We start from the raw sequence: 25627 nt of genomic DNA, 5'->3' as shown, positions 1-25627 counted from the left end.
AACGTGACCTTCTCCTCAGGGACAGCTTACTCAGGACTTTAAGATGTTACTCAAGAGTCCGACATGACTTTACAGCACCAATAGCTTATGTGGAAGATTTCCAAGAACCCAACAGAAGCTGCAATCTGAAATACCATGGAATGAATTTCAGGGCGTCAATTCAAACAATATGTAATAATTATGCATTGTTTTTTTTATTAAATTCATTTAACGTCAATACCTGATCCTAATTGTTTTTGAGAGCAGCAGTCCGACTGTGTGTCAGTTAACTTATAAAACAGGCTGTGAATTGTCATTAAAGAGCAACCTTCCCTCTGAATTACATCACATACATGACGGTGGAAAAAGGCTGCGAGTTTGGACTCTGGCTCTCGTTTAAAAAGTCATGGACGAGGCAGAAAGCTTTATGAATGCATCTTTTTATTACATTTATAGAAAATGTGTTTGAATACAAACAGTACTAATAGAAAGTTATTACCTTGCCCGTTCTCTGATTTTGTCAAAGAATCACAGTGGACATGACATTTTTACAAAACCCACAAAAAAAACATCCCAGTTAAAGTAGAAAAGAAAAGTTCTAAATAAATAATTACATAAGTATTCAATCCCTGGTGGATACGTATACTGCACGTATACTGGTGCAGCCAGTAGTTTGAATACGCATGAGGTGAAATGGTGTTTAATTAAGGCACGGCATTAAAAAGAGCTTTGTGTGGTTTGTGATTATGTTTTTGTTAAGTAAGCAAGTACCTGGGAGCTGATTACAAAAGTGATGTTTGCAAGCTGTAAAGCAAGCATCAGTGGCAGTTTCACAAAAGATTTCAAATGACTGATAAATGTGGAAGTCCTACAGACTATATGGGTGACAAGTCCAACAGTCAAAGCTGCACCGCTGTCAACATTCTGAGAGGCAGAGTCCAGACCTCAATGCAGTCCAGAGTTCATTGGAAAAACTGCTGTTCACACATGATCCCCACCTCTTTTCCATCTCATATTATTGTATTTGTGTTATTACCTAGTTATTGACTGCGATTAATTTTGTTAAACTAATGTTTTCTTAATAAAAATATGAAACCAAAAACCTGTTGAACAGAACCTCTGTTAATGCTTCTAAAGGAGTGAATACTTATGCAATCAGATATTTCTGTTTTGTTCTTGCCAAAATATTTCCTACCAGGGGAGATGCATTCTGATTTAATGGCGTAACAAAAAAACACAAAACACATTGATGAAAACTTTCTACAGGCAGCGCGTCTGTGTGAGTGTCTCTGTGCAGGCTCGTGTTCATTACAGGAAGCCTGCACTCCAGCTGTGGTCCTGTTTCCTGACCCTCCTCAGTTCCCTGAGCTGGGCTTTGGTCAGAGCGGGGGCTTCAGGCCCCCCCTCTGAGGCCTGTTGTGGTCTCGGGTTGCTGGGTTCCATTTCCTCCTCTGAATCCTCTTCCTCGCTATCCATTTTCTCCTCTGCGTGTTTATTTTCCTCCCTGGGACCAAGAGTTCACAAACGGAAACAAATTAAACATGACTCCATATTTTCAGAGATAAACATGAGTCCACATTTTCCCAAGTACAACATTTTAGAAAGATCCTTGAGTTGCTGAATCATGCCAAGCATGAATTCAAGCAGCGTTTTGTCAACTCATGACATTAGATCCACAGTGCTGAGGTCAGTGAAAAACAAATCCTCTTTACTCATATTTACCCTCAATCAATATTAACATGCTAAGAATATAATATAATATATATATATATATAATAATCATTCAGTGCTTCAGTTATTTAGGAATATTTAAGTGTAGCTCTGACCTGGTGTCTGTGACGGAGATGAGCAGAGACTGCACAAACATGGAGCAGAGGTAAGAGGTGGAGGGCATGACGTGAGCCGGGGTCTGCAGCAGCTGAAAAACAAAGAAAGCTCTCTTTAGTGCACTTCAAAAAAACAAAGACCTGCAATCATAGAAGGTCAGGCCACAAGTTCAAGTTGCAGGACACTGAGTGGACACACGGCACTGAACTACAGACCTGTTTGATGGCAGCAGAGCTCTGAGGCACAGTGTCAGAGGAGAGGCTGCTGCTCACTGCGTCTTCAGTGTCCTGTTGGCGATGTTTCCCCAGCAACAGGTAGAAGGGCGTCATGGCAACACTGTCATCCACCACAAGCTAGAAGACAGAAAATGTTGGTATTAAAGCTCACCTATTGTGCTTTATTTGAACACTATATTATAGGGCCATATCTATATAAAACGTGTCTCTGAAGTGTTTTGCTCAAAATACCAAACAGATCACGCATTGTAACGTAAAGCCAGCCCACATTTTAGTAATGTTGTCATGCATGGGTGTAGGAAGCATCCTCAATTTGGGTGGGACAATTTGACAGGGGATGTGGGCAGGTGGTGAAACTCACCTCCTCTAGGGGGTTCGGGGGCATGCTCCCCCGGGAAGATGATTTTTTAAATATTGAAGTTAAAAGCATCAATCTGCTGCACTTTGAGAGCAACATGAAGAGATCTATGGATACCTCTCTCAACACCACCCATATGAAACAGAACTGTAAACAGATTTACTTTTTCTTTATGCATATTTTACTAATCACTCCCTTTTTAACCTGTATATTTGTGTTACTGTCATGTAGTACGAGTTGGAATTATTTCATACCTGTTATTCTCTTGTTTTTTATAACTATAATGATCATATAAAAGTGTGCCTACCATTTGAGATCCACTACTTAGACTAAAGTGAACTATCTAAACCCTCAGAGTCCTTCACCTCACTGAGCTGTAGTTATCAGCCTCTCAGTCTGACAGGAGAGGACTCTCCCTCCACCTCTTTAATGACAGCGCCTTACAGGAGCCTCGCAGCGGGGAAACTGTGGCGCGCATCATTTTACAACTAAAGACACAGCTACACAAAAAACGCAGCATGTGTACGCCTCATGTGCACGGCTCTGAGAATCTGCCTTGGTTCCAAGTAGCAGTGAAAACATGGTACAGAATTTCATTGATTTGGGCATTCTCTCAATAAGCAAGTGGAATGGATTTGATAATGAAGCACTGACACAGCGCTCTACATAGAGTGGCGAGTGGATAGACCGATTCACGGACTTTCCACATAGTAAAAGTGGGGGGGTCTAAACTAATCATTTTAAAAGGTGGGGGGGACTTGTCCCACCCTCATATAATGGCTGTGACGCCCATGTTGTCATGACCTCAGCAAATCTGGATCAGCTCCGTTGTACCTCCGTTTTTAGAGATGTGGGTAAGGAGGAAAAGAGAGAGGGTTGTATTTTATGACACTTTTTGAGTCTCCTGACACACCGGGGACACATGTTTATCTATAAAAGACATCAAAAAAGTGCATTTTGCATGATAGGTGCGCTTTAATATCAAAAAGATCACTCCGTGATCTGGAGGTGTGTCTCTCAGGTGTCTCTCCAGGCTCCCTTACAGTACAAAAAAAACTTGGATTAGTGTGTGGGTGTGGTGTGCGGCATGTGGGTGCTGCATGTGGGTGTGGCACGTGGCATGAGGGTGTGGCCACACACACAGTTTAGAAAAAGTCTACATTGAACCACGGATAGCTCATTTATTGGACAGAGCCTGTAACTTTAGGTAAAAGAATGAACTGGCTTCTCACTCTTCCTCTTTGAAGAAAACTTGAAGGAACGCCTGAACAGGCATGAGTCCAGCTCTCAGATTCCATTGTTTAAGTTTTGTGATCTTCAGACTGTCAAGCATGAGGAACTGAGTTCAGAAAAAAAGAGCTAAACATGTAACATCCTGAGGAGTCAAATAATGTGCACCCTTTGATGTTTGTGCTCAGGTGTGTGTACCTGTCGACTGGAGGCCAGCAGGCGGTCTTCCTCCGCCTTGGTGGTGAATGTCATGAGGTCCTGCAGAGGAGAATCATCATCAGCCAACAGCGCAGACACAGTTACAGCACACAGATCGTGCAAAAAGGTCATTATAGAGTAACATAATTTTGACTGCAATGTTACTTTTTCTCCAATGGCATCCTGGATCATCATTGACATAACTATGATAGCTATGATATTCAGGTGAAATTAGGATGTGAGAGAATACATAGATCCTTTTGGTTTGATTCATTTCCACAGTCAAAAATTGTTATCAGAAACACTAACAAATGTAAGGCTGCAGCCACACGAGGACGATAACGGTCGTATCTGCTACAGTTCACTATCAGATAGACCAGGGGTTCCCAACCCCCGGTCCGCTACCGGGCCGCGGAGGTGTTACTGCCGGGCCGCGAAATAGCTGTGAGTTTATCGTAATATTTGCAGAATTATAAATATATAAAAATATTTTATCATAATATTTTTTCAAAAAGTGTTTAATTTTCGCACCTATGCCACCAGTCATATTATTTCATCCAGTAGCTAGTTAATCTTTCACCAGAAAACCGTTGAAAATGGCTTTTATGATGTTCCGAGGGATTCGGCGGCTCAGCCTAAGGTCTCAGCCTCTTGTGCGCACAAGCATGTTACCGGTGCGCCAAGTAGGAAGAGGAGCGCACAGGAGACAACCGTTTGATTGCAGACTGTTATGTTTATGTGGGGAAATGGTGGTGCATACATTATTTGAGATATATTTCAAACTCGGACTTCATTTTAAGGACATGTCGGGGGTGTAGAGCTATTTGTTTAAGCACCGGATTGGCAAAACAGGAGAGTAAACCAGTCTGCCTTGATCTATGGATTCATGTCCGGGACTCTCACAGTATCTGCTGCCCGCAGCTGTTTTATAGAAGGAAACCCTCCTTCATGAAATGGCTGAAGCATCAGGAGGCAGCGGGACGTATACTCGGTAAAGAGCTGTGTTTACCTTCATCAGAACAGCTTAAGAGTGACTGCAGGCTGCTACGTGTTAACCACACACACATCGAACTGCCCGATTACTCCCCCTTTTATTAGTTTTATGAAGGAGATGTCCAGTCAGTCACCAAGGCGCATGATGTGTGTGTGTGTATGTGCTCTGCTCAGCTCAGCGTGTTCGTGTCTGTCCGACACCGGCATATATGCGGCTGTTCCCAAAATAAATTAGTTTAATCTTAATCTCGATGTAGTGCTAAATGCTGTCGGACACACACACACACACACACACACACACACACACACACACACACACACACACACACACACACACACACACACACACACACACACACACACACACACACACACACACACACACACACACACACACACACACACACACACACACACAAACACACACACACACACACACACACACACACACACACACACACACACACACACACACACACACACACACACACACACACACACACACACACACACACACACACACACACACACACACACACACACACACACACACACACACACACACACACACACACACACACAAAAAACATTGATTTATCTGTTTTGGTTTAAAAACTGAATAACGTCGGTTTTTTGGTTTTTCAAAAAACAACACCGGTTCTTTTTTAAACTTTGTTAATATGTTTTGGATGCATATTGTTCTAGTATTTGTTCAGGCTGTTACATACAAGTAGCCTCTGTTGCTACCTGCTGGTGGTGAGTAAATATTAAAATCAGTTAAAATTGACAACCGGTCCGCGATTTTTTTTTAATGTATCTGCCGGTTGGGAACCCCTGAGATAGACGGTTCAGCCACACGAGGCCGACATGGAAACGCAGAAAACGATAACGGGTCCCAAGGTGGGATCTGCGGACGAAACGCCCCCCTTTGGACCAACTCAACAGCATAGTGACCAAATAGATCATTATCCAACAAACAAAATGTCATCAGCTGTGTTCAAGCTGAATATAACTATTCTACATGCTTGAAAACTGCCTCTGAAAGCCTAACTCTAACGGAACGTCTCCACAGCAGCGTTAAAAAAAATCTTGAAACGCTTCTGCCCATTCACTTTGAATGGGGTGACGTCACTTTCCCTCACTTTTCGCCGAAATGCATTGTGGGCAGGCGAGCGGAGATTTTGAGGATTTTGAGGATTCAAAGTTGAACAATGTTCAACTTTTGAGGCTGAGGTGGAAGAGTCAGCCAATCAAATCCTGTGTACGCAAATCTGACAGTTCAAGCTCTAGCCAATCAAACGGCGTGTATGCTGGGAGAGACATACCGCAGGTCATTTCCTCATATTCCAAAAAATGGAGGAGAAATTAGCGGTAGCGAATCAATCACCCGGTGCTTTATGACCAGACCTACCGGGATATAAACCGGAGGAGCCAGGCATGGAGGGAGGTGGCAGAGACAGTGGTAGGTTTTCGCCTGTTTTGGGGAGTTTATATCCAGTTTACTTCGGGCTTTTTTGCTTCGTATGTCGGGGGCGAGAGATTCATGTGATTGGTTGTTCGCAAAAAATCCCCAAGCTTCAGATACGCCCACCTCCAAGATTTTTTTAACGCTGCTGTGTAGACGTTCTGTAAGGGTGAACACAAGTATATGAGTATTCCTTTGTTCTGCTCTTTGTTGTTTGGTAAACAGTCAGTATGGAGAGATGTTATGGCCTTACCATGTACTGAGTGAGGAAGTGGAGCTGGGAGCGGTTGAGCCACTGGCTGCTCTCCTCACAGCTCTCCAGCATCTCCTCCCGCGGGGAGAAGATGGCTCGAGTCACCTTCCCTGAGCACACGGCCTTATGGGAAAACAAGGGCCGAGGCTCGCTGGGCTTAAACACAAACACTGGAAATAAAAAAAGGGGGGGGGGGAAGTATTATTAAGAGATGCTGCGTCTGCCCCCGGGGGCAAATCGGGCTTCCTTTAAGGAGCTGGTGGCTTGCCAGCGAAGAAATCTGCAAAGCACACTAAATAAAAATATGTATCCACAATAAGGCAAATATCTCCCTGGGTTGTGTTTCTGGATAACTTAAGATAACTTTTTATTTAGTTTTGTGAACAAATGCAGCAGCTGTATCTCGGATCAACAAGCATTTTGTATTTGTTTCTTGGAAGAAATGTAGTATTTTTAGATAGCTGCATGATTCCAGGAATGGAAATGTTGGTGGGTCCTTTTGATCCATCTCTCAAAGACTATCGGATCAGATATTAATGTCTCCCTGGAGTAAAACATTATCATTATAACTTTGGTGATTCCGAGACAATTCCTCTAGCGCCAGCATTAGGTCAATATTTTGTATTTACCCACAATTTGGTTATGACCTGCTAAACGTATGACCTTCTCATTGAGCTGCTAGAATAACAGTAGGCTCGAATACATTTCTCAGATCTAATCTTTAGGACTTTGATACTATTACTTTCAAGTCATTTCAGATTTGTGTTAAAGGTTGTCGTTAACATATTACTTGCTTTGTTTTCAAATTTGTTTTTTATAAAATGTTTTTGTGCCTTGGGGTGTAAAACTTGGCAAAGCTAAAACCCAGATTAAAGCTTACAGTCGGTGCCTCCAGCCTGAAAGCAGAAGGCGGCCATGTTCTCAGTGAGGGGGTCAGCCAGCAGCAGACTGACGTCCATCGTGGTGCTCCACTCCACTGCAGGGGACACAGCACAGAGAGGTATAGTTATATAGGAACAAAACCTACAAAAATATATACATTTCAACAAATGCTTTGAGCAGCAAACGTTTTGACAGGTCCTCTGAAGGTGCAGCCTCACATGAGCAGGTGAGCAGGTTCCAGCAGCAGAGCAGCTTGCTGGCCGTGGTTCCCAGCAGATACTTGGAACAGCTTAGGCGCCCAAAACAAAGATCCCTGTTGGAGAAAAAAAATCCTTTTTATCCCTGGTGCTATAAAGAATCCCAAGTACACCCCCGACAAACCAGCTCCTCACACCACACATATTTCACAGGATTAGCTTTTTAGGTGTTTTCTGCTTAAAGGGCTTCAAAATGAAACACGCAAGCAGGGTCTGAACTCCCACCAAGAATTAGCATTCAGAAAATGCTTGTCTCGCACAAAAATAAAAAAAGGAGGCCAACATTGTCTGCATATTATTTAAAGTAATTGGTGACAATAATTACTTTTCTTGGTAAAGAATGTTTAGTTTTTTATTTCTCTAGTTACACGTGAAAGTGTGGAGTTGGTGAGGTTGGAGGTCAGCACATATCCATAGGTGGTAGTTATGTGAGGGTTACCAGGCAGCTGTCAAAACAGCTGGTCATTAATATTTCCCTCCCTCCAAACTTATTTTTAAGCCAGAATTATCTTCAGCCGCCAAACGACACAGGAAGTGGCTTTCTGGATTTTTAGAACAGTTATGCATTTTTTAATGCGGACAGGTTACATTTGTGGAAAGTCAACATAACTAAACCAAAAGTCTGCCTGCACCCACGCATCACAGAGTTGAGTGTTGTTCTCTTTTATGCCTTTCAAATTATATTTAATGGTTTGAAAGGTTTTTCTCACTATTTGATACATCGCAAGTCGTCTCTCTTTGATGGTCTTGGAAAAATGCTTAGGCTGACTCAGAGCTTATTTCAGAAAGTGGAACAGAAACTAGCAACAGGACTTTTGTCCTCAGTGACCCGAGGGCCCCTTTTTGAGAGCAGGGGGTGGGGGGGGGGGGTCTGCAGAACATTTCAGAGACTGGAGCAACGTTGTGAAGCTGCAGCCTGTCCCTGTGTTCCTCTGGCAGACAGGCGGTAACGTCCCCTGTCTGGTGAGAAACAGCTCTGGACCACTGCCAGGGAGCTAACAAGCTAATTTAACTGTTCTTAGACATCCACTGCTTAGGAGCCAAACTCTCAAACAGCTGGTTGCTTAGTGAATCTGTGTGTGCAGTGATACTTTTCTCCCTTTTCTTCCTGAATGTGTACCCCAGTGTGTCTATTCTGCGCTTACTTGGGATGTACAAATCAACAAACCAGTATTTCTTTAGTGAAGCTACAGTGCAGTGAACAATTGCAATCTATGATCAATTTGAGCCCAACATTTGGATCCATATTAAGTTTCACTTCTAGCAGCAGTCTCTCTCTAACCCTATCTTTGCTAAATCACTTACTTTGTGTTTGTCTTGTTTCTTTTTATACATCCGTTAGTCATTTTTATGACTTTAAGACACTAAATAAGATTCTTGCTTAAAAATAAACTATTATTCTTTGCATTAGAGTGTTGTGTTGGAAGGGAATAAAACCAGCCTTATCCTTTAAAAATATAATGTCAACTGAATGTTTTACTGGGTCAATTATCCTCTTCAAACAAAGATTTGTTATCAGGGTATATGCAGGAATCCTGAAGTCAAATGTAAGACCTTTTAAGACCTTTTTTAAGACCCTTCCCATACATGTTAAGACCTCATCACCATATGGAGTTTTAACCGGTTACATTGGCGACACACTTTACCTCACATTGACTATATACAGTATTGATTGTCCTTCCTCCTTATCTTCCAACCATTTGGACGCAGACTTGCATTTCCCCATAACGATGTTGTTTAACAACCGGCGTAAACGGACCTTCGCGCGCTATCAAGCAGTGAGCGTGCGATGTCCTGTTCAGATGACGTCAAATCCAACGGGATGCCATAACTAAACTACACAGAATCACACTACACACCTACGCATTACATTCAGGCAGACTGTAGAATACAACCTCTTTGGACAATTTATATACTTATTGAAAACAAGCTACAAAATGTAATACCTTGGAAAATGCCGTTTAATACTTTTTAATAGCCTTCATTTTCGCTAAATTGATTTATCAACTTTGAATACTTTTTAAGACCCCGCGGACACCCTGGTTATAGTCTTTGATATTTCTGCTACCAGTCTCAATTTCTGTTACGTTTGTAATAAGCATACAAACTGGCTGATGTTCAGGCAAATTCTGTTGTTTTGTATTCATTTGCTGTCTCTTGTTTGGGCTGAGTTAGCCATACAAATTATAAATACAACTGTAACCATACTGTGTAATATTATCATAGATTTTTCGACAATTCTATTAAAAAAGTGGCAAAATAGTAGTACAAAGTAACACCAACAGCTGGACGGTTAACTAAAATACAATAGCCGCGTTCACACCGGAGTACTTTTCCCCGTACTTTTCGCGTTTAGTCCCGTTAGTACCCCTTATGTCGCGTTCACACCATAAAGAGCACTTCATCTCGGGAACTTTTACCCCCATTTTTAGTGCCTGCTGAGAGATGGTACTTTCCTGGGGGAAAAAAGTGCCCCAGTTCTGATTGGCTGGGCGAATTGCAAACCACGCCCCGTACAACTCTGAAATGTTTTGTAGAGCCGCCATTTTATTATCCTGGCATTAGCATTATTAGCATTAGCATTCGCCCAGCGCACAAACGCAGAGAGACTAACTTATGGCAACACAAAAGAAAACATGGGAGCGGTGGAGATGAGGAGGTGTCGGTGTTCTGGCGATTTACTCGGAAGGCTGCAGTAGAAGCTGCTGGGAGTCCCAGCAGCTTCTACTGCAGCGCTACAATAGTTAAACACATGTTGTGCTTCTTGTGATTTGAACATTGCACGGTTCCATACTGCAGTTTCATAATAATTTGGATTAATTGTGCAGTCCTACGAGCAATAATATTTTCAATACTTAACAACGCTACAAACATAATCAGTTCATCACAATCAACACACAAGTATTGAGGTTCCACAGGCAGCCCTGGAGATGTGTGGGAGGCGAGTACATGCGTGTGCTCTGACCTGATAGCTTGAGGAGGCTGAGACAGAGTGGTGAGGAGCTCCCAGGAAGCCGGGCTCCACACCGTCACCACCTCCTGAAAGCTGACTGCCAGCAGCGAGCCATCGGCTGAGAAACAGCAGCGCTCAGGCACCAGGCCGTGATAGGCTCCGACAAAATCACACGACCAGGAAGGACCTTCATCTGAAAGGGGGGTTAGAGGGAGACAGGCACCAGGGTGTTAGATTAGTGACAAATGTACTCCCCAAGTTGGCTCCAACCCAACAATCAAACTGATGCATTGTAAAGCCATCATAAAATAATAGTGAAAAAAGTGCATTTGCAAAGTGCTGTGTTCACTGGTTCAACCTCGACTGCGCCACTTCCGCTACGAAGCCAAGAAGGTGTTTGATTGCACCAAGTGTCGAGTGCTCCACTCTCAACTAATTAAGACACAGCAATAGTTCTTGGAGATGCACATCAACAACCAGAAGTCTAACCCTCTACAATAGAGAAGGTAGATATGACCACAGTCGAACAGAGCAGAACCAGGACTGCTCACCCTCTGTGTGGGCCGCTGCACTCAGCTGCCAGGCTTTGAAGTGTCCGTCCTTGCTGGTGGAGACCAGCATGGTGGTCTGGCTGTCGGCAGCTTGGCAAAAGCACATGTCTGTAATCCGGGCCTCGTGGGGGGTCGAGATAGTCGTGTTCAGCACAAAACTGCAGGTGATACCATAAGCATGATATAGGGTTGTAAGAAGAAAAAGAAAATATTCATACTAAACACTGACCTTTCCTCAACAGTGTGATTCACAAAACTACAATCTTGAAGACACTTTTAGAAAGTCTACTATTGAATTGTATCCGTTTAAATGAAACACCAGAATATAGAAATGTCAGATGTAGTTTCGCTGTCTGTACCTCTGTGTTTGTTCATCAAATGCCCACAGTTTCAAGTTAAGCTCCAGCTCAGCAGCTTTCTGATTTCTTTCTTCTACTGTTGCCATCCAGCTGCCAGAGGCATCAAAAGCTGCCTTGACCACCTCAAACTGCTCCAGGCCCGACTCATGGATGTACTCCTGCTGCACTATATCCAGCTGTGGGAAACACAGCAGATGACAAACCTCAGGATTATGTTATTAAACCAGTAAACTGTACTACTGGACTGAGTAGACTGTAAAAATGTGGCGTGAAACTGAAAAAAAAGGCAATTTATGACTGGCAGACAACAAAAATACTGATGCACAACAATCAGAGATATTTCATCATAAAGCAGATCAAATAAAACTGAGTGTTAACTTGATTATAATTAAAGAGTTATTTGAAAATTGTTGAAAACAATTGGGAGAACTCAACAAAATATATAACCTAGGTCTAATTTAAATGATCAAATGTTACATACATGTTTATAAATTCAAAGATAATTCACAATGAGGATCAGTATATATATATCTTTGTGTTTAACTCTGTAATCAAAATATGTTACTGCCAGTCCCCATGACCCTATTTGAATGCTTACGTTGTACAGCAGTTTGTCTCTCTGGAGGGAGTAGAACTGCAGTTGGCCTGGTTTCCCGTTCAGCACCAGGGATTTGCTGCGAGGGTCCACCATCAAGTCTGTCCTGACACTTTCTCCTGTACCAGGACAAAAAAAGGAGTGAATATCAATTGCTTCTAGTTTATTCTAGGTTGATTGAAAATATAAAGATTAGATGCACAATGGCTTAAAAATTCACAGTGGTTTTACAGGATACAACATATTTATGCAACTACAAAAGAATACTTGTTTTACACCATGTCAATCTGCTTGAACAAAGATACAAAATATAAAACAAGACAAGATATATCTGGTGATAAATGACACAAAAAACCCACTGATCACCAGCGTAGGAGTCAATTAACCTGTTAAGCCCCAAGCCTGCTTTTCAGGCCTCAGGCTCGAAAATGACATGCCCAGAACAAATGACCATAACTTCACTTCTAAAAGGGTTAAATTAATAATCTTTGTTCTCAAAGCAATGACAAACCTGTGAGTTGGATGTAGAAAAGTCAGAATCAATATAGAATTGTTTCATTTTAAAGTAAATTCAGATTGAACATAGTAAAAAAATGTAAATTATAGTGTCCGTCCAAAATAAAAACATTACTTATAGTGAAAACTACCCTTGAATGATGGGATAGTAGTCTAAAAGCTTTAGGAATCCAAAGTACAACATATAATAAGTACCCTGTATCAAGATTGATGCAAAACAAGTGACATTTGACCTTTTTAAGAGTTTAGCAACACCTTTGGGGTCATTTGGGTGGATTTGCCGTTTCTCTGGTTGGTCGATTTTGGTGATTGACACCTCTTTTGAACCGTTAGAGCCAATAGAATCGAAGGGGAAGTTCCACATACACACTTTACCATTGAGGAGTGAGATTTACGCTCAGCAAGTCGAAAGCTATGTTACGCTCTGAAAACTGAAACCTAGGCTCATTTCATACCTTTATTTAAGCAGAGATTTGAGATCCACAAGCAGAGATTTGAGATCCACAAGCGCATTTTTGGTCGACAAATACAAAATGGATTCACAAATGCCTGATCGAAAGTTGTAAATATTAAAGAGATATTCAAAGATCTTTTTTTATTTGTAAAAATATTTAGCGTATTTGCAGATCCGTTTTACATTTGCAAATGTATTTGTGAGTTTGCAAATCTTTTAAATGCATTTGTGGATGTTGTTTTACATTTACAAATCACATATTTACACTAGGGCTGTCAAGTTAACGCAAAAAATAATTGACGCCACTAATTATTTTAACGCGATCAACGCATATGTATTTTTTGTCCTCGGCCGCCCCATAGTTTCAGAGCGCATAGAGTTTAAAATACCATCTACAAGCTGATGCTGACAGCCCCGCTCCTGCCGCCCGCTTGTGGCAGACCACACTTCCACGTTCACCGGCAGGCCCGGACATCGGGAGTGAGTGAGTGAGTGAGTGAGTGAGTGAGTGAGTGAGTGAGTGTGTGTGCGACTCGCGCGAGCGAGGCACACCTTACGTGTTGTTGTTAGCATCTGGTGCTAGCTAGCTGCGCTAACGGATATAAGGAGCTGTTTCAATGACATTTCGCCGACAACTGCGCCGAGCACTTGACTTTATGCAGGTAGCCAGACAGTGGGACATTGTACGAAAAGTCATTTAGAACAGATAAAAAATGTGCGATTAATTTGCGATTAACTATGGACAATCATGCGATTAAATATTTTAATCGACTGACAGCCCTAATTTACACACAAATTATTTTTAAGTTCACACAAATAATGAGACATATCTATGCCTATAACCATTGGATTAACCTTCAGCAGCATTTTTATCGTTTTAATGCCTTTGAACACAACTTTTGATCAGAACAACAGCCAAGGTAAGAATATATCTGTTTCCTCCGTGAAGCTACGTGTTGTGATGTCTGTGTTTGCTTCCCCTGTCGCGAGTTCTGATCGCTCAGTGATGATACTAATATTTCTGGAATCTGTGGAATCCCAGCTTGCTAATCGATATCTTGTTTGTGCAGATATGATAAGTAATAAGGGTATATATACCTAGAGTTCTGTGCTAAGTGCGATAGCATTTTCTCGCTCAGGGCTCATTTAGACGCTTCTTCGACTTGTGTTTTGTTTCGGTAAACATGGTTCGTATCGTCAGTTAGCAGAGTATGGAACATTAATAGTTTCATAAATGCTAAGAAGCCCTGAGACACAGTTTCGTGAAAAAAAAGCCCCATGCACTCTTGATTGATGCCAAAGTCATGCCAGGGCTTTGTTATTCTCTTTTGGTAATTAAAGATTGTTTTCCAAGAACTGTAATGAAGATATGTATCATTTATGAGCAAATACAGCATATTTATGATCGACCTCCAGTGTGTACTCACCTTTGACCAGGCCCTGGATGACAGCCGACACTTTAACACTACTCTGGATGATCGTAATCTCTAAAAGAGGAAAAACAGAAATCAGTTACCATGGTCTGTATTTTATACTGAAATCTCTTAAACCGTTCTATCTAAACATTTTAGCGCTGCAGCCATTTGCCTTTCTTAACTCCATCAGCGAACTGCAAGGGTCAAAGCGACTAGGAGCAAAATGTACAGTCAAATGTAAAGCTGTCGGGGTTCAAACCAGGTGGCAACCAGAGCATTTGAGATGTAGTACCACTACTGGCCACTAGATGATGGATTCAAACACTATACAACTCTATGTGCATGTGCAATAGGGTTTCCGTTATCTGGTAAAAAAAAAAAGACATGTATTTTTTTATAACAGGAAAAAGTGTTGGAATGTCGTCATATTTAAATATCTCTGATCACAACGTTCTCTTAGGAAGATGTAATGCAGACCCCTGCAGTGCACATAGGTGGTGTCTATCACAGGTAAACTAAGACTGTCAGCTTTGGTTTTGGACCCAGCACCAAGTGATACAAAACTTTTTCAAAGAGTTTGTGTAATATGGGAAAGTAAACCTACAGGCTATGTAGAGGATAAAGTTGATAAGAAACCACCAGCTGGTAATAGTTTCAGTGATTACAGCGAAGTGTAGAGTTGAACAAGCCGCTTAGTGAGCATTACGTATTCAGTTGGCCTGTATTTGGAATTTAATGTATAAGCAGCATAAGCCAACTTTTCAATACAGTTTATTCTAACTCTACATGCTTTGACGATTTCATTCTTTATATAGCCTGCCTACCAGTTGTTTTTAAGCTCAGTTAACACAGACATTAGACCGGTATTTATCACATTTGTTTGGGACACAAAACCCTGGTGTCCACCGTCAAAAAATTCCCAACAGCTTGTTGCGAATTGTGTTTTATCCAAGTGAATAATACAGGTTCTAGCTCCTTACTATTGTCACTGTGTGAGGTACAGAACAGTGCTCCATCCGGTGAGACTGCGATGTGTGTGATGGCAGAACCCAAGCGGGGCAGGAAATCCCGCTGACTCTCTTGGTTGTACCGCCACTGGACGAGCACCGACTCCAAGCCTCCACTCAGTAGGTTAGTGCCTAAGAAAGCAAAGACCAAATAGATACAGAGGCAGGACAATCCGGAACAAATTAAGTCATTCAAGCACAAAATGATTTTCAAAACCGGACAAAAACTCTCGTTGCCTGTCCAAGATCTTAAAATAGCTGTATTAACCTCTTAAGCCCTGAGCCTGTTTTTCAGGTCTCAGGCTCGAAAATGACCCAGAACAAATGACCATATCTTCCCTTCTAAAAGGGTTAAATTAATAATCTTTATTCTCAAAGTAATGATAAACCTGTGAGTTGGATGTAGAAAAGTCAGAATCAATATAGATGTTTTTTATTTTAAAGAAAATTCAGATTTTACATAGTAAAAAACTGTAAATTATAGTGTCCGTCCAAAAATTATTTTTTACTTATAGTGAAAACTTCCCTTGGATGATGGTAAGGTAGACTAAAAGCTTTAGGAATCCAAAGTACAACATATAATAAGTACCCTGTATCAAGATTGATGCAAAACAAGTGAAATTTGACCTTTTTAGAGAGATTTAGCCAAAAACCCCCACTTCTGGGGTCATTTGACCTATCTCTGGCCCCCCTTGCTTGATTTTGATGAATAAAATCTCTTTATAACCGCTAGATCCAATGGAATCGAGGGAAAGTTCTATACACACCAAAACGTTAACAAATAAGGAGTGAGAGTGACGCGTGACCAAAACCGGAAGCTGCATACACTCTGGTGGCTACCATTAGCAGCTAACTTTTCCGCTCCGAGTTTTACATAAAAATGGAATTATGGAGTATAAAAATTTTTTTCAAAGGCACAGGTACATTATTAACCTATGGATCAACAGTTGTAGCATTTTGTTTTCGTTTTAATGCCATTGAACAGGTCTTTTGATCTAATTGACAGCTACGGTGAGACGATCTGCCGTAAAAGCTCCGTAAAGGTACGTGTTGTGATGTCTGTGTTTGCTTCCCCTGTCGCAAGTTCGGATCGCTCAGTGATGATACTATACCTAAATAATCTGTGGAGTCTCAGCTTTAATCGGATATATTGTATGTGCAGCTACGATAAGTAATAAGGGTATCTTTATCTTGAATTGTGTGCCGCAGTGCGTTAGAATCTTTTCGCTCAGGGGTCATTTAGACGTTTCTTATGAGACTTGTGTTTTGTTTTGGTAAAAATGGTTCATATCTTCAGTTAGCTGAGATTCTTCCCGTTAATCTGGTGCTACACAATAATAGTTTCATAAATGTTAAGAAGCCCTGAGACATTATCTCGAAAAAAAACCCGCCGTGCTTAAGAGGTTAAAAAGAATAACCCTGTCTGAAATAGATGAAGAAAGAAAGGATAAAACAGGTGATGTGTGTGTGTACCTTCTGGTGTGAAGCACAGTGAGCTGACAGCACTGTGGTGCCAGTGCAGGGTGGAGTACGTGTACTCCTTCTTGTGGTTGAAGTTCCTCCTGAAAGGACAAAAGGGTAATGTAAGAAAAGCGTGCATCTTCTAGATTCATACACGTCATAAACATCACTACAGAGACCCAATGTGCCTAATCTGTTAAGAATATCAGTTTGAAATCAACAAAGCACTGGATGTGAGGGATATCAGTGTTTCCCCTAGGATGGAGTCATAGCAGCGGTGCTAAGGCATAATGTGAGCGCGGAGCGCGTGGAATTGTTTTAGTGTGTGCACGTGCGAAGTGCGCCCCGCCAATTTGTTTGTATGTGTCTGCCAGCACAAGAAAGGCTCTTGAGGCCTAGTACCAGGGCCGGTTCTAGACAATTTGCTGCCCTAGGCGAGATTTTATATATAAAGAATAAATGAAGAATCTCTACAAAAGACAAAGACACTACAAAAACAGAAACGTATTGACATAGGTAATATACGTCAAAATGGCTTCAAATGTATTCAGTATTGTATGAACATGTTTGAATTGGGGGGTGGACGTCACATCCTCTAGGGGGGTCCGGGGGTTTTAAAGTAAAATGCTTCAATCTGGTGCACTTTGAGCACACAATTACTAGAGACCTGATCTAGGGGAACTCTAAACACCCATATGAAAAAGATCGGTTTACATTTTAATAATCAAATAAGTATATGAACATAACCAATAGCCTACCATAGCCAATAACAAATAAATGTAACTTATTTTATTTTTGTTGTTCATTCATATCTTATTTTACCGTAACATTTATTTATTCATGCATATTTTTGTATCTCTCCAACTTTAAATGATATTTTAGGTTTACTGTCCTATAGTATACATTGGAATGATTTCAAACCTGTTTTTATTTATCCTAATAATTATAAAGGAGTGCCTTGGAAATATGTGTTTACATAATTTGTGGTCAAAACGTTTGAGACCCACTGAGATGACTTAGACTAAAATGAACTATCCAAACACTCAGAGAGTCCTTTACCTCACTGATCCTCTCAGTCTGACAGGAGAGCTCTCCTCCACCCTGGTTGTAGAAACATCTACTTCTTATATCCGTTAGCGCAGCTAGCACCAGATTCTAATAACAACAGCGCCGGTACCGGTGCGCCCTCTCTCTCTCTCTCCCTCGCTCGCTCTCTCACTCCCACGCTCGCACTTTGGCTGTGAGCTGCTAAGCCAACATCCCCCACTTTCATCACTTACAGCGCCCATCGTACAGGGCAAATGAAAAGTGTAACCGGGGTGAAAAGGGTGTTACATTTACTTAATTATGAATGTTGTTACATCAAGGCCGAAAATTAGGATGAGTGCCAACGGTCAAAAATGTTATTTCCCCTCCTAGAGCTACCAGCGCAGCGCCCCCCAGATCTGGCGCCCTAGGCGACCGCCTATGTCTCCTATGCCAAAAATCAGCCCTGCCAGTACATACAGTGGCAATGTCTCAAGATTTAGCAAAAATACACCTTTATTGAACATACAGTAACACAAATACTACAAATCCACATAACAAATAATCAAAAATGAAAAAGGGTCGCCACTCATTATTATTTTAATGCTGGTGCCCCCTAGCAGCGTCGCGCATATTTCAGCAGCGGCGCTGCGCCGCCACTATTTATAGGGGAAACACTGGATATGCTCCAAGGCTATGTTGCTGCTGCACTCACCACAAGCGAATCTTGCCGTCCTCATGCCCGGTGGCAATGCAGTCCTCTTTCTGGTGACAGGCGACGCACATGAATGTGTTCTTGCCTCCCTTCTTGTTGTCTTCTTTGAGGGAAAACCTATTAACAGGCCGCACAAGGACAGACATGCAGTATTATTGATCATCCTTGTGGCTTAGTTGCCAGATGTGAACATGAAGTGTTTCATGATCTTTACTCTTGAGTTCTACATAACTTTGTGTCTGGAACAAAATAAATGGTGTTTTTGGCATTTGCAATCCGTAGCTGTGAATGGTTTTACTTCGCAATTTGACACTCAATGTGTCAATTGATGGAAAATAATGAATTTGCATATTCAAAAAATACTCCACAGCTGTTAACTGAAGCAGTGTGGCTCACCTGTATGACTTCTGCTTCTTGAAGAAGAAGACCTCCAGATGCAAACCTTTAGCTGAAGCAATAAATTCCCCCTGTGACAGATAACATTTTGTTTAAAAGACATACATGGTGGAAGAAACCAAGCAACAACAGGGAACTTTACTCAAGTGGTAATAATGCTAAAGCTGTATATCTTGTTGTTTAAAAGGGTAACAATTGCGATTAATATATATATCTAGTTCTCATTGCCATGAAATGTAATCTCCCACAAAAATGTATTCTGCCACAGCAGAAAAGTCAGATAAAGTTGAAAAACTTTTTGTCTAATATCCCTCTGATACGTTGGCAAGTATGGGACATCACTTTTGGGAATGTAACAGTTCCAGATGGTGTGCAGGTCACAGTAGTGGTGCTGTATTTACCCCATTGCCAAAGCCGATGGCTGATGGGTTGGAGCTGACATCGCTGAGCACAGCAGAAAGCTCTAGGGCCTCCACCAGCTGATCTCCGCTCTGAGGAAGATGCACTGCAACCAGCTGGAACACCTCTGCAAACACACACAGTGTTGAACACATCCTCACCCAGTGAACTCTCACCCAAATTCTACTACACACATGTTAGGTCCACATGATTTAACATTTCTGTGCCTCCTAGTGTAAAAAAAGTGTGCCTGAGTAAATAAACACTAGATAAAATGAAAATGATGCACGTCCTGATTTGACCTGCTGACACTGAAATTAATGGGCTGAAAAAAACACTTGGGAGTCAACCATTTCCATCTAGATCAGTGCTTCTCAAAGTCCGTGAGGGCCCCCTAGTGGTCCGTGAGTATATTGGTAAAATGTCATTTGTGGAGTTAGGTGGTCCGCGAGTGTTTTTTTTATTGGTTAAGTGGTCCTTGGTATGAAAAAGTTTGAGAAACACTGATCTAGATGATCTAACTTTGCTATTTGGAAAACTTCTACTACAGGCACATAAGTATTCCACAGAGAAAAGTTTTAACACATCTCAGTATGAAATATTCGTGTGAGATGTATAATACATATTGATTTATGCCACTACAAGAATGAAAACACCTCTTCCCAACTGAATAGTAGGGTGCTGTAAGTAGTGGTGTGCACCTTTTTGGTTACATTTTCTATTAGGGCTGCTCGATTATGGCAAAAATCACGATTATTAAATACAATTATTCATTGACTTTGAAAACATCCGTTTATTGAACTTTTAAAAAATTAATAATAATAATTTGAACAGTATGTTTTTAACAGTTGATTACCCTGAACTTTAAGTATAATTCCAGTGAAAAAACAAAACAAAATTTAAATTTAAAAAAGTATACATTTATATCTACATTTAAAGGTGGGGTAGGTAAGTTTGAGAAACCGGCTCGAGATACACTTTTTGTTATATTCCATGGAATGCTCTTAACATCCCGATAGCAATGAATATCTTAAGTGCTTTGACAACAAATCCATAAAAACATTTCATCTGTGGAAGCCGTAGTACTGTAAAAAGCACGACCAATCATTTTAGCTGGCCTGGCTAAAATAACTGGATGGCCTACCTGCCTGTCAGCCTTCCATCTGTGCACAAACTTATCTCGTGCCCTCATTGGTCATGTGCGCGTTCGTGTGTGTTGGAGGAGGGGCTCTGTAAGGAAGTGGCAGATTTTTTCCGGCTGTGTATTTTCAAATTCTAGCGCACTCGAGCTGGTTTCTCCAAAATTACCTACCCGACCTATAAATAAATAATATCAAAATAATAAATACCAATAAAGATCAACAAATATTTTGGAGCGCACTTCCACAACCTACTAAACATATATAAATATGATAACTAATGCCACTCACAACCTGTAATGTTTAATTATACTGCTACACGCAGTACTCTTATTTTAGTAACCCCTTATCCGGAAACCGGAAGTAGCGAGCTAAGAGGCTCCGGCTTGACGAGTTAGTAAAATTTGACTGTACGCTAGAGACCGGAGCATGGAAGACCGGAGAATAAAGACACTGCAATGTATTATATGGATTTATTAAACAGACTGCAAGTCACAACACAACCTGGCCGAGAGGGCTTTTAGGGAGGGGCGAAAGCGCACGTGTGGGCAGGATGTATAACGTAAGACAAATTGAGAGCATTATTGCGAAAGGGAATGCAGCAAAATAATCGTTTTATTTCGATTACGCTGTTTTCGTAATCGTTGCAAGCCAAAATCGTAATCGAGATTAAAATACGATTAATTGCACAGCCCTATTTTCTATTATATTATTGTGGCTGTCTCCAAAGTGATCTTTTTACATGCACTGCTTCTATTGGTTTTTTTAATAAATCTGTTATTATTTTATGACATTGCCACCCTAAAATAATGTTTTTCCTATTGTGGTTATAATAGGAGATTCATTGTGCTGTTAGATTACAGTTTGACCACTCAGTTAAAACAGTTCTGCACCCCTTGTTATTTGTTTTGTTGGATTTTTTGTGAATGGTTAAACATCAACAAAAATGGATTGAAACCGAACGTTACGTAATGTAAAAAACATAAATGAGTAAATGAGTAAGTGCATAGCAGTACTTTTATTGTTGGTTTACACTAGTAAAGTCAAATAGTCAAAATAAGTCAAATTTGCCAAAGCACACAGGTTGTCTAAAGGCTGCTGAGACAGCTTGGTCATCATATCCTTTTCACAGCAGACTTTTTTGCCCCTTTCACACCAAGGCGGTTCCAGGGCCGGTTCGGAGCTAGAGCCTGATAAGCACCGTTTTTTCCTGTCCACACCGCAGCGGAGCTGGCTCTTTTCCCCGAAAACCGGTTCTTACCAAGCTCCAAAAAATTGTCGGCCTAGAAGCAAGAACCGCATACGTCGGAGGCAGGGGCGGGATCAACCTGAGCAACAGTTTATTGCGAGAACGGCAAATGAAAGTTGTAACCAGCAGTAGCGCTGAGCAAAGTGACTAGGACGCAACCACACACTTATAAAAAAAACACACTTTATAAAGTCAGGCAACACTAACCAGGCTTAGTGTGATTCTGTTTATTTGTACCTTACTTTGACCATCTGTTCGCTGTTATTGATCATTGTGGAGAGCAGGCAGACGTTTTGTTTGTTATTATAGCAGCTATCGGATGGAATCAATACATGGGCTGCAGAGGTTGTCATGTCCGACTATCACAAGTAGAATCATAATGAAAAATACGCCGGTAAAATGTGCCTGTAGAAAACGGCTTATGCCACAACAGGATAGCAACAAGTAGTCAAGTTATAGTCAGTTTAGCTTCGGTTGCTATGCTAACATCACCACCAGAGAAACTTTCATAACAGCCATCATTAATGTTAAATAAACTGTAATTTTCCTACTTTGGCCAGTCTAAGTTTCTGCTGTGACAAAGGTCAAGACAACGAGGAAAAAAGGTGTCAAACCTACCAGATCTTTTGTCATTCAGCATGGGGGTAACGACGAAGATAACTCCTTCATGGTGTGCAGATGCATAGATGGAGTAGACCGGGTATCCAATGACGTAAGTCTGGACGAGATCAAGCAATAGTCATACATGGCTGCCAGACATCAGAGAAAACATTACACAAGCTCTTTCCCAAACTGATCTCAAACTAGTCCTTCCCTATTGCTTTGTCACATTATGTGGGGCTCACTATACTAAGGTATAAATATATAGGAAAAACTGTGACAGGCTACCCACTCCACAATATGAACAACTTGCTTACGCTGAGGATTTCAAAGTGTGAGACGGTTTTTGATCAGTGGGGTTTCAGCGGAATGGATAACATTACATTTTTACATGGAATAGCTTAAATGTGTGTACAAGAGGTGGTTTAGAGATGCAGTTTTTTTTAGGAACATTTTTCTTTTACCTTCTAAACTAATACAGGTTTTTGGACAGTCCTGTTTATAAACTTAGTAGTTTAAAATCATGTCAATCAAAAGATGTTTTGCTATGGTGGCTCATTTTTTAAATGTCGGGATGATCCACACTGATTCTAAAGCCTGGAGCGTAAACAAGACAATAATCAAGCTGTACCTTGATGTGGATGCCCTCTGTGAAGTCCCAAAGTCTGACAGTGCCATCTGCTGAGCAAGAGTACACCTGCAACAAAATATAACAATAAAATCATTATACAAGCTACAAATAACAATGTTAGTCCTATGAAGCAAGTAATGTCTGAACCAACTAAATAGCGTAACTAAGTCCTTCAAATTTGAATAAATAAAAAAAGAGTATAACAGCTTAAAAAGGTCCATTCAATCATACTTACAAGACTAGGGATAACGCAAAAAGAAAAAATATATCGTTTTAATGCATTTAAAAATGATTTGTTAAAGATTTTAAAATGTTTATTCACAAATATTGTGCTAGTTTGGTCATCATCACTCGGGAGAGGAACTATATGGTGACTTGAATTTATATTTAACATTTTAAGGAAACCCCCTTTTCCATTATCAATTAAGTAAACTAAAATCAACCTTACAGTGAAAATGTTTTACTTATGGTTGTTCAACCACGGTTTCAACCACGTAAGAATTCATCTTTTTTTTTTAAGGCAAGTAAACCGTCCGACTAAGATGGACCTTCGTTCACAGGGAGGTGCATGCCGGATGATGTACCTGCAGGTGGTTGGAGGGTTTGAGCAGTACACCGGTCACCGCGTCGGTGTGTCCCCGCAGGTCGTGGACACACTCTTCAGTGGAGGTGCTGAACACCTTCACACACTCTCCTGAGGCGCACAGCAGGAACCTACACACACACATTACATTACATGTCACCTGCAACTTACATACATTCAGTACTGTGGACAATCCCCACAGGAGCAATTTGGGGTGAAGTGTCTTGCCCAGGGACACAAAGACATGCTGACTGCAGTGGGACTCGAACTTGCTATCCCCTGATTCAAAGTTCAGCGCACTATCCCACTGAGCGCGCACACACACACACACACACACACACACACACACACACACACACACACACACACACACACACACACACACACACACACACACACACACACACACACACACACACACACACACACACACACACACACACACACACACACACACACACACACACACACACACACACACACACACACACACACACACACACACACACACACACACACACACACACACACACACACACACACACACACACACACACACACACACACACACACACACACACACACGCTGTGTTGGACATTTGCGTAACAGTTTAAAAACATTGCTAAAGTGTCAGAGAGATTAGCTGGTGATACTTTGTATCAGCAGCAGCTTCAACAGTTAGCTAGCAGCTTGTGTTGCTAATGCTAACGGCCAGCACCGGCTTCAGCACTCTGGCTAACTACCACTTGTGGAGCCGCGGGAAAACCTTCCACCGAATATTAAACATTACCGGGATGAAAACACACCCTCACCTTGAGTCCTGGGTTATGACAGGCTGCCTGGAGTTAATTTTAGAGCCACCTCGATGAACCACGCGGATATCCCCGTGTCCAACCATGTTTTCATTGAATTCAACTTTCACCTCTGAACGCGTCACTGCGACCTGATCGCGACACTGTGTGTGAGTGCTGCACTGCTCCCTGCTGCACGGGAGGGGCGCAGCTACTGGTAATACATAATGAGCAATTCCATCATGCCTTTTAAAACAATTATTATATCTTTCCTTTTTTAATCCATTATGTTGCATTTATTCTAAAGCAAGTAAGTAATCACTACTTCAAGTACTATTACTATTTGAGTGGTTAGTCCAGGGGCGGTTCTAGGGGGGGGGCAGTGCCCCCCTAACACTGACTTTGGACCTCCCCCCCTGTGGCCCCCCTGAAAATGAAAAAAAAAAAAAAGGTTTATGATTAAACGATTTCTTGGCTGACGGAATAGGTGGAACTAACGCTATTTGTCATTCTAGTCGGACCCATTAGAGCGTAAAAACTGTAACTATAAGTATCTAAAATAAATATGTGTACTGAAACAAATACCAATAACTGTATTGCATGGTTTTCTTATCCTAGGCGGCGCCAGGGGGGCGCTAGGGGGTGCTGCAGCTCCCCCTAGGATAGCCATAGCATCCCCTAAGCACCCCCAATAAATGTATGTGTTTTTTGTTTTTTTTATGCGTGAAATTCATAATTTGAAAAATGATTGATTTGAAAATAATATGCTACAGTACAGTACAAGTAGCCTACTTTGGGTCTCTGTGTTTCATTCAAACTCTGCTCTGTGTGTGTGTGGCACGAGCCATTTTGTGTGCGTGCGCGCGCGAGCGAGAGAGAGAGTGCACCGGTACCGGAGATCGTTGTGGTTAGCATCTGGTGCTAGTTAGCTAGGCTAACGGATATAAAGAGCTTTTTCAACAACAATGTGGAGGGAGAACTCTCTCCTGTCAGACTGAGAGTCTTAGATAACCTCAGCTCAGGTGAGCTAAAGGACTCTCTGAGTGTTTAGATAGTTAACTTTAGTCTTATTATCTCAGTGGGTCTCAAACGGTTTGGTCACGATTAA

General features: G+C 41.4%; 1 protein-coding gene across 1 annotated transcript; it reads right to left on the bottom strand.

The window, feature by feature from the left end:
* Positions 1-402: 402 nt before the first annotated feature.
* wdr75 (WD repeat domain 75) lies at positions 403-24670 on the bottom strand. The gene is made up of 21 exons (XM_034134497.1): positions 24541-24670; positions 23729-23858; positions 23145-23210; positions 22532-22631; positions 19528-19652; positions 19127-19197; positions 18731-18847; positions 17002-17090; positions 15502-15660; positions 14534-14593; positions 12140-12255; positions 11542-11717; positions 11183-11340; positions 10644-10824; positions 7640-7734; positions 7420-7515; positions 6540-6709; positions 3829-3888; positions 2022-2159; positions 1806-1897; positions 403-1483 (listed from the first exon to the last, which is right to left on the bottom strand). The coding sequence occupies exons 1-21, from the start codon at positions 24624-24626 to the stop codon at positions 1288-1290; spliced, it is 2481 nt and encodes an 826-aa protein (XP_033990388.1). The 5' UTR covers positions 24627-24670; the 3' UTR covers positions 403-1287.
* Positions 24671-25627: the final 957 nt, after the last annotated feature.

This window comes from Trematomus bernacchii, unplaced genomic scaffold (genome assembly GCF_902827165.1).
Source record: "Trematomus bernacchii unplaced genomic scaffold, fTreBer1.1, whole genome shotgun sequence".
NCBI classification, from domain to species: Eukaryota; Metazoa; Chordata; class Actinopteri; order Perciformes; family Nototheniidae; genus Trematomus; species Trematomus bernacchii.
The sequence above is the reverse complement of the archived record's forward strand: the minus strand, read 5'-3'. Positions and strand labels throughout refer to the sequence as shown.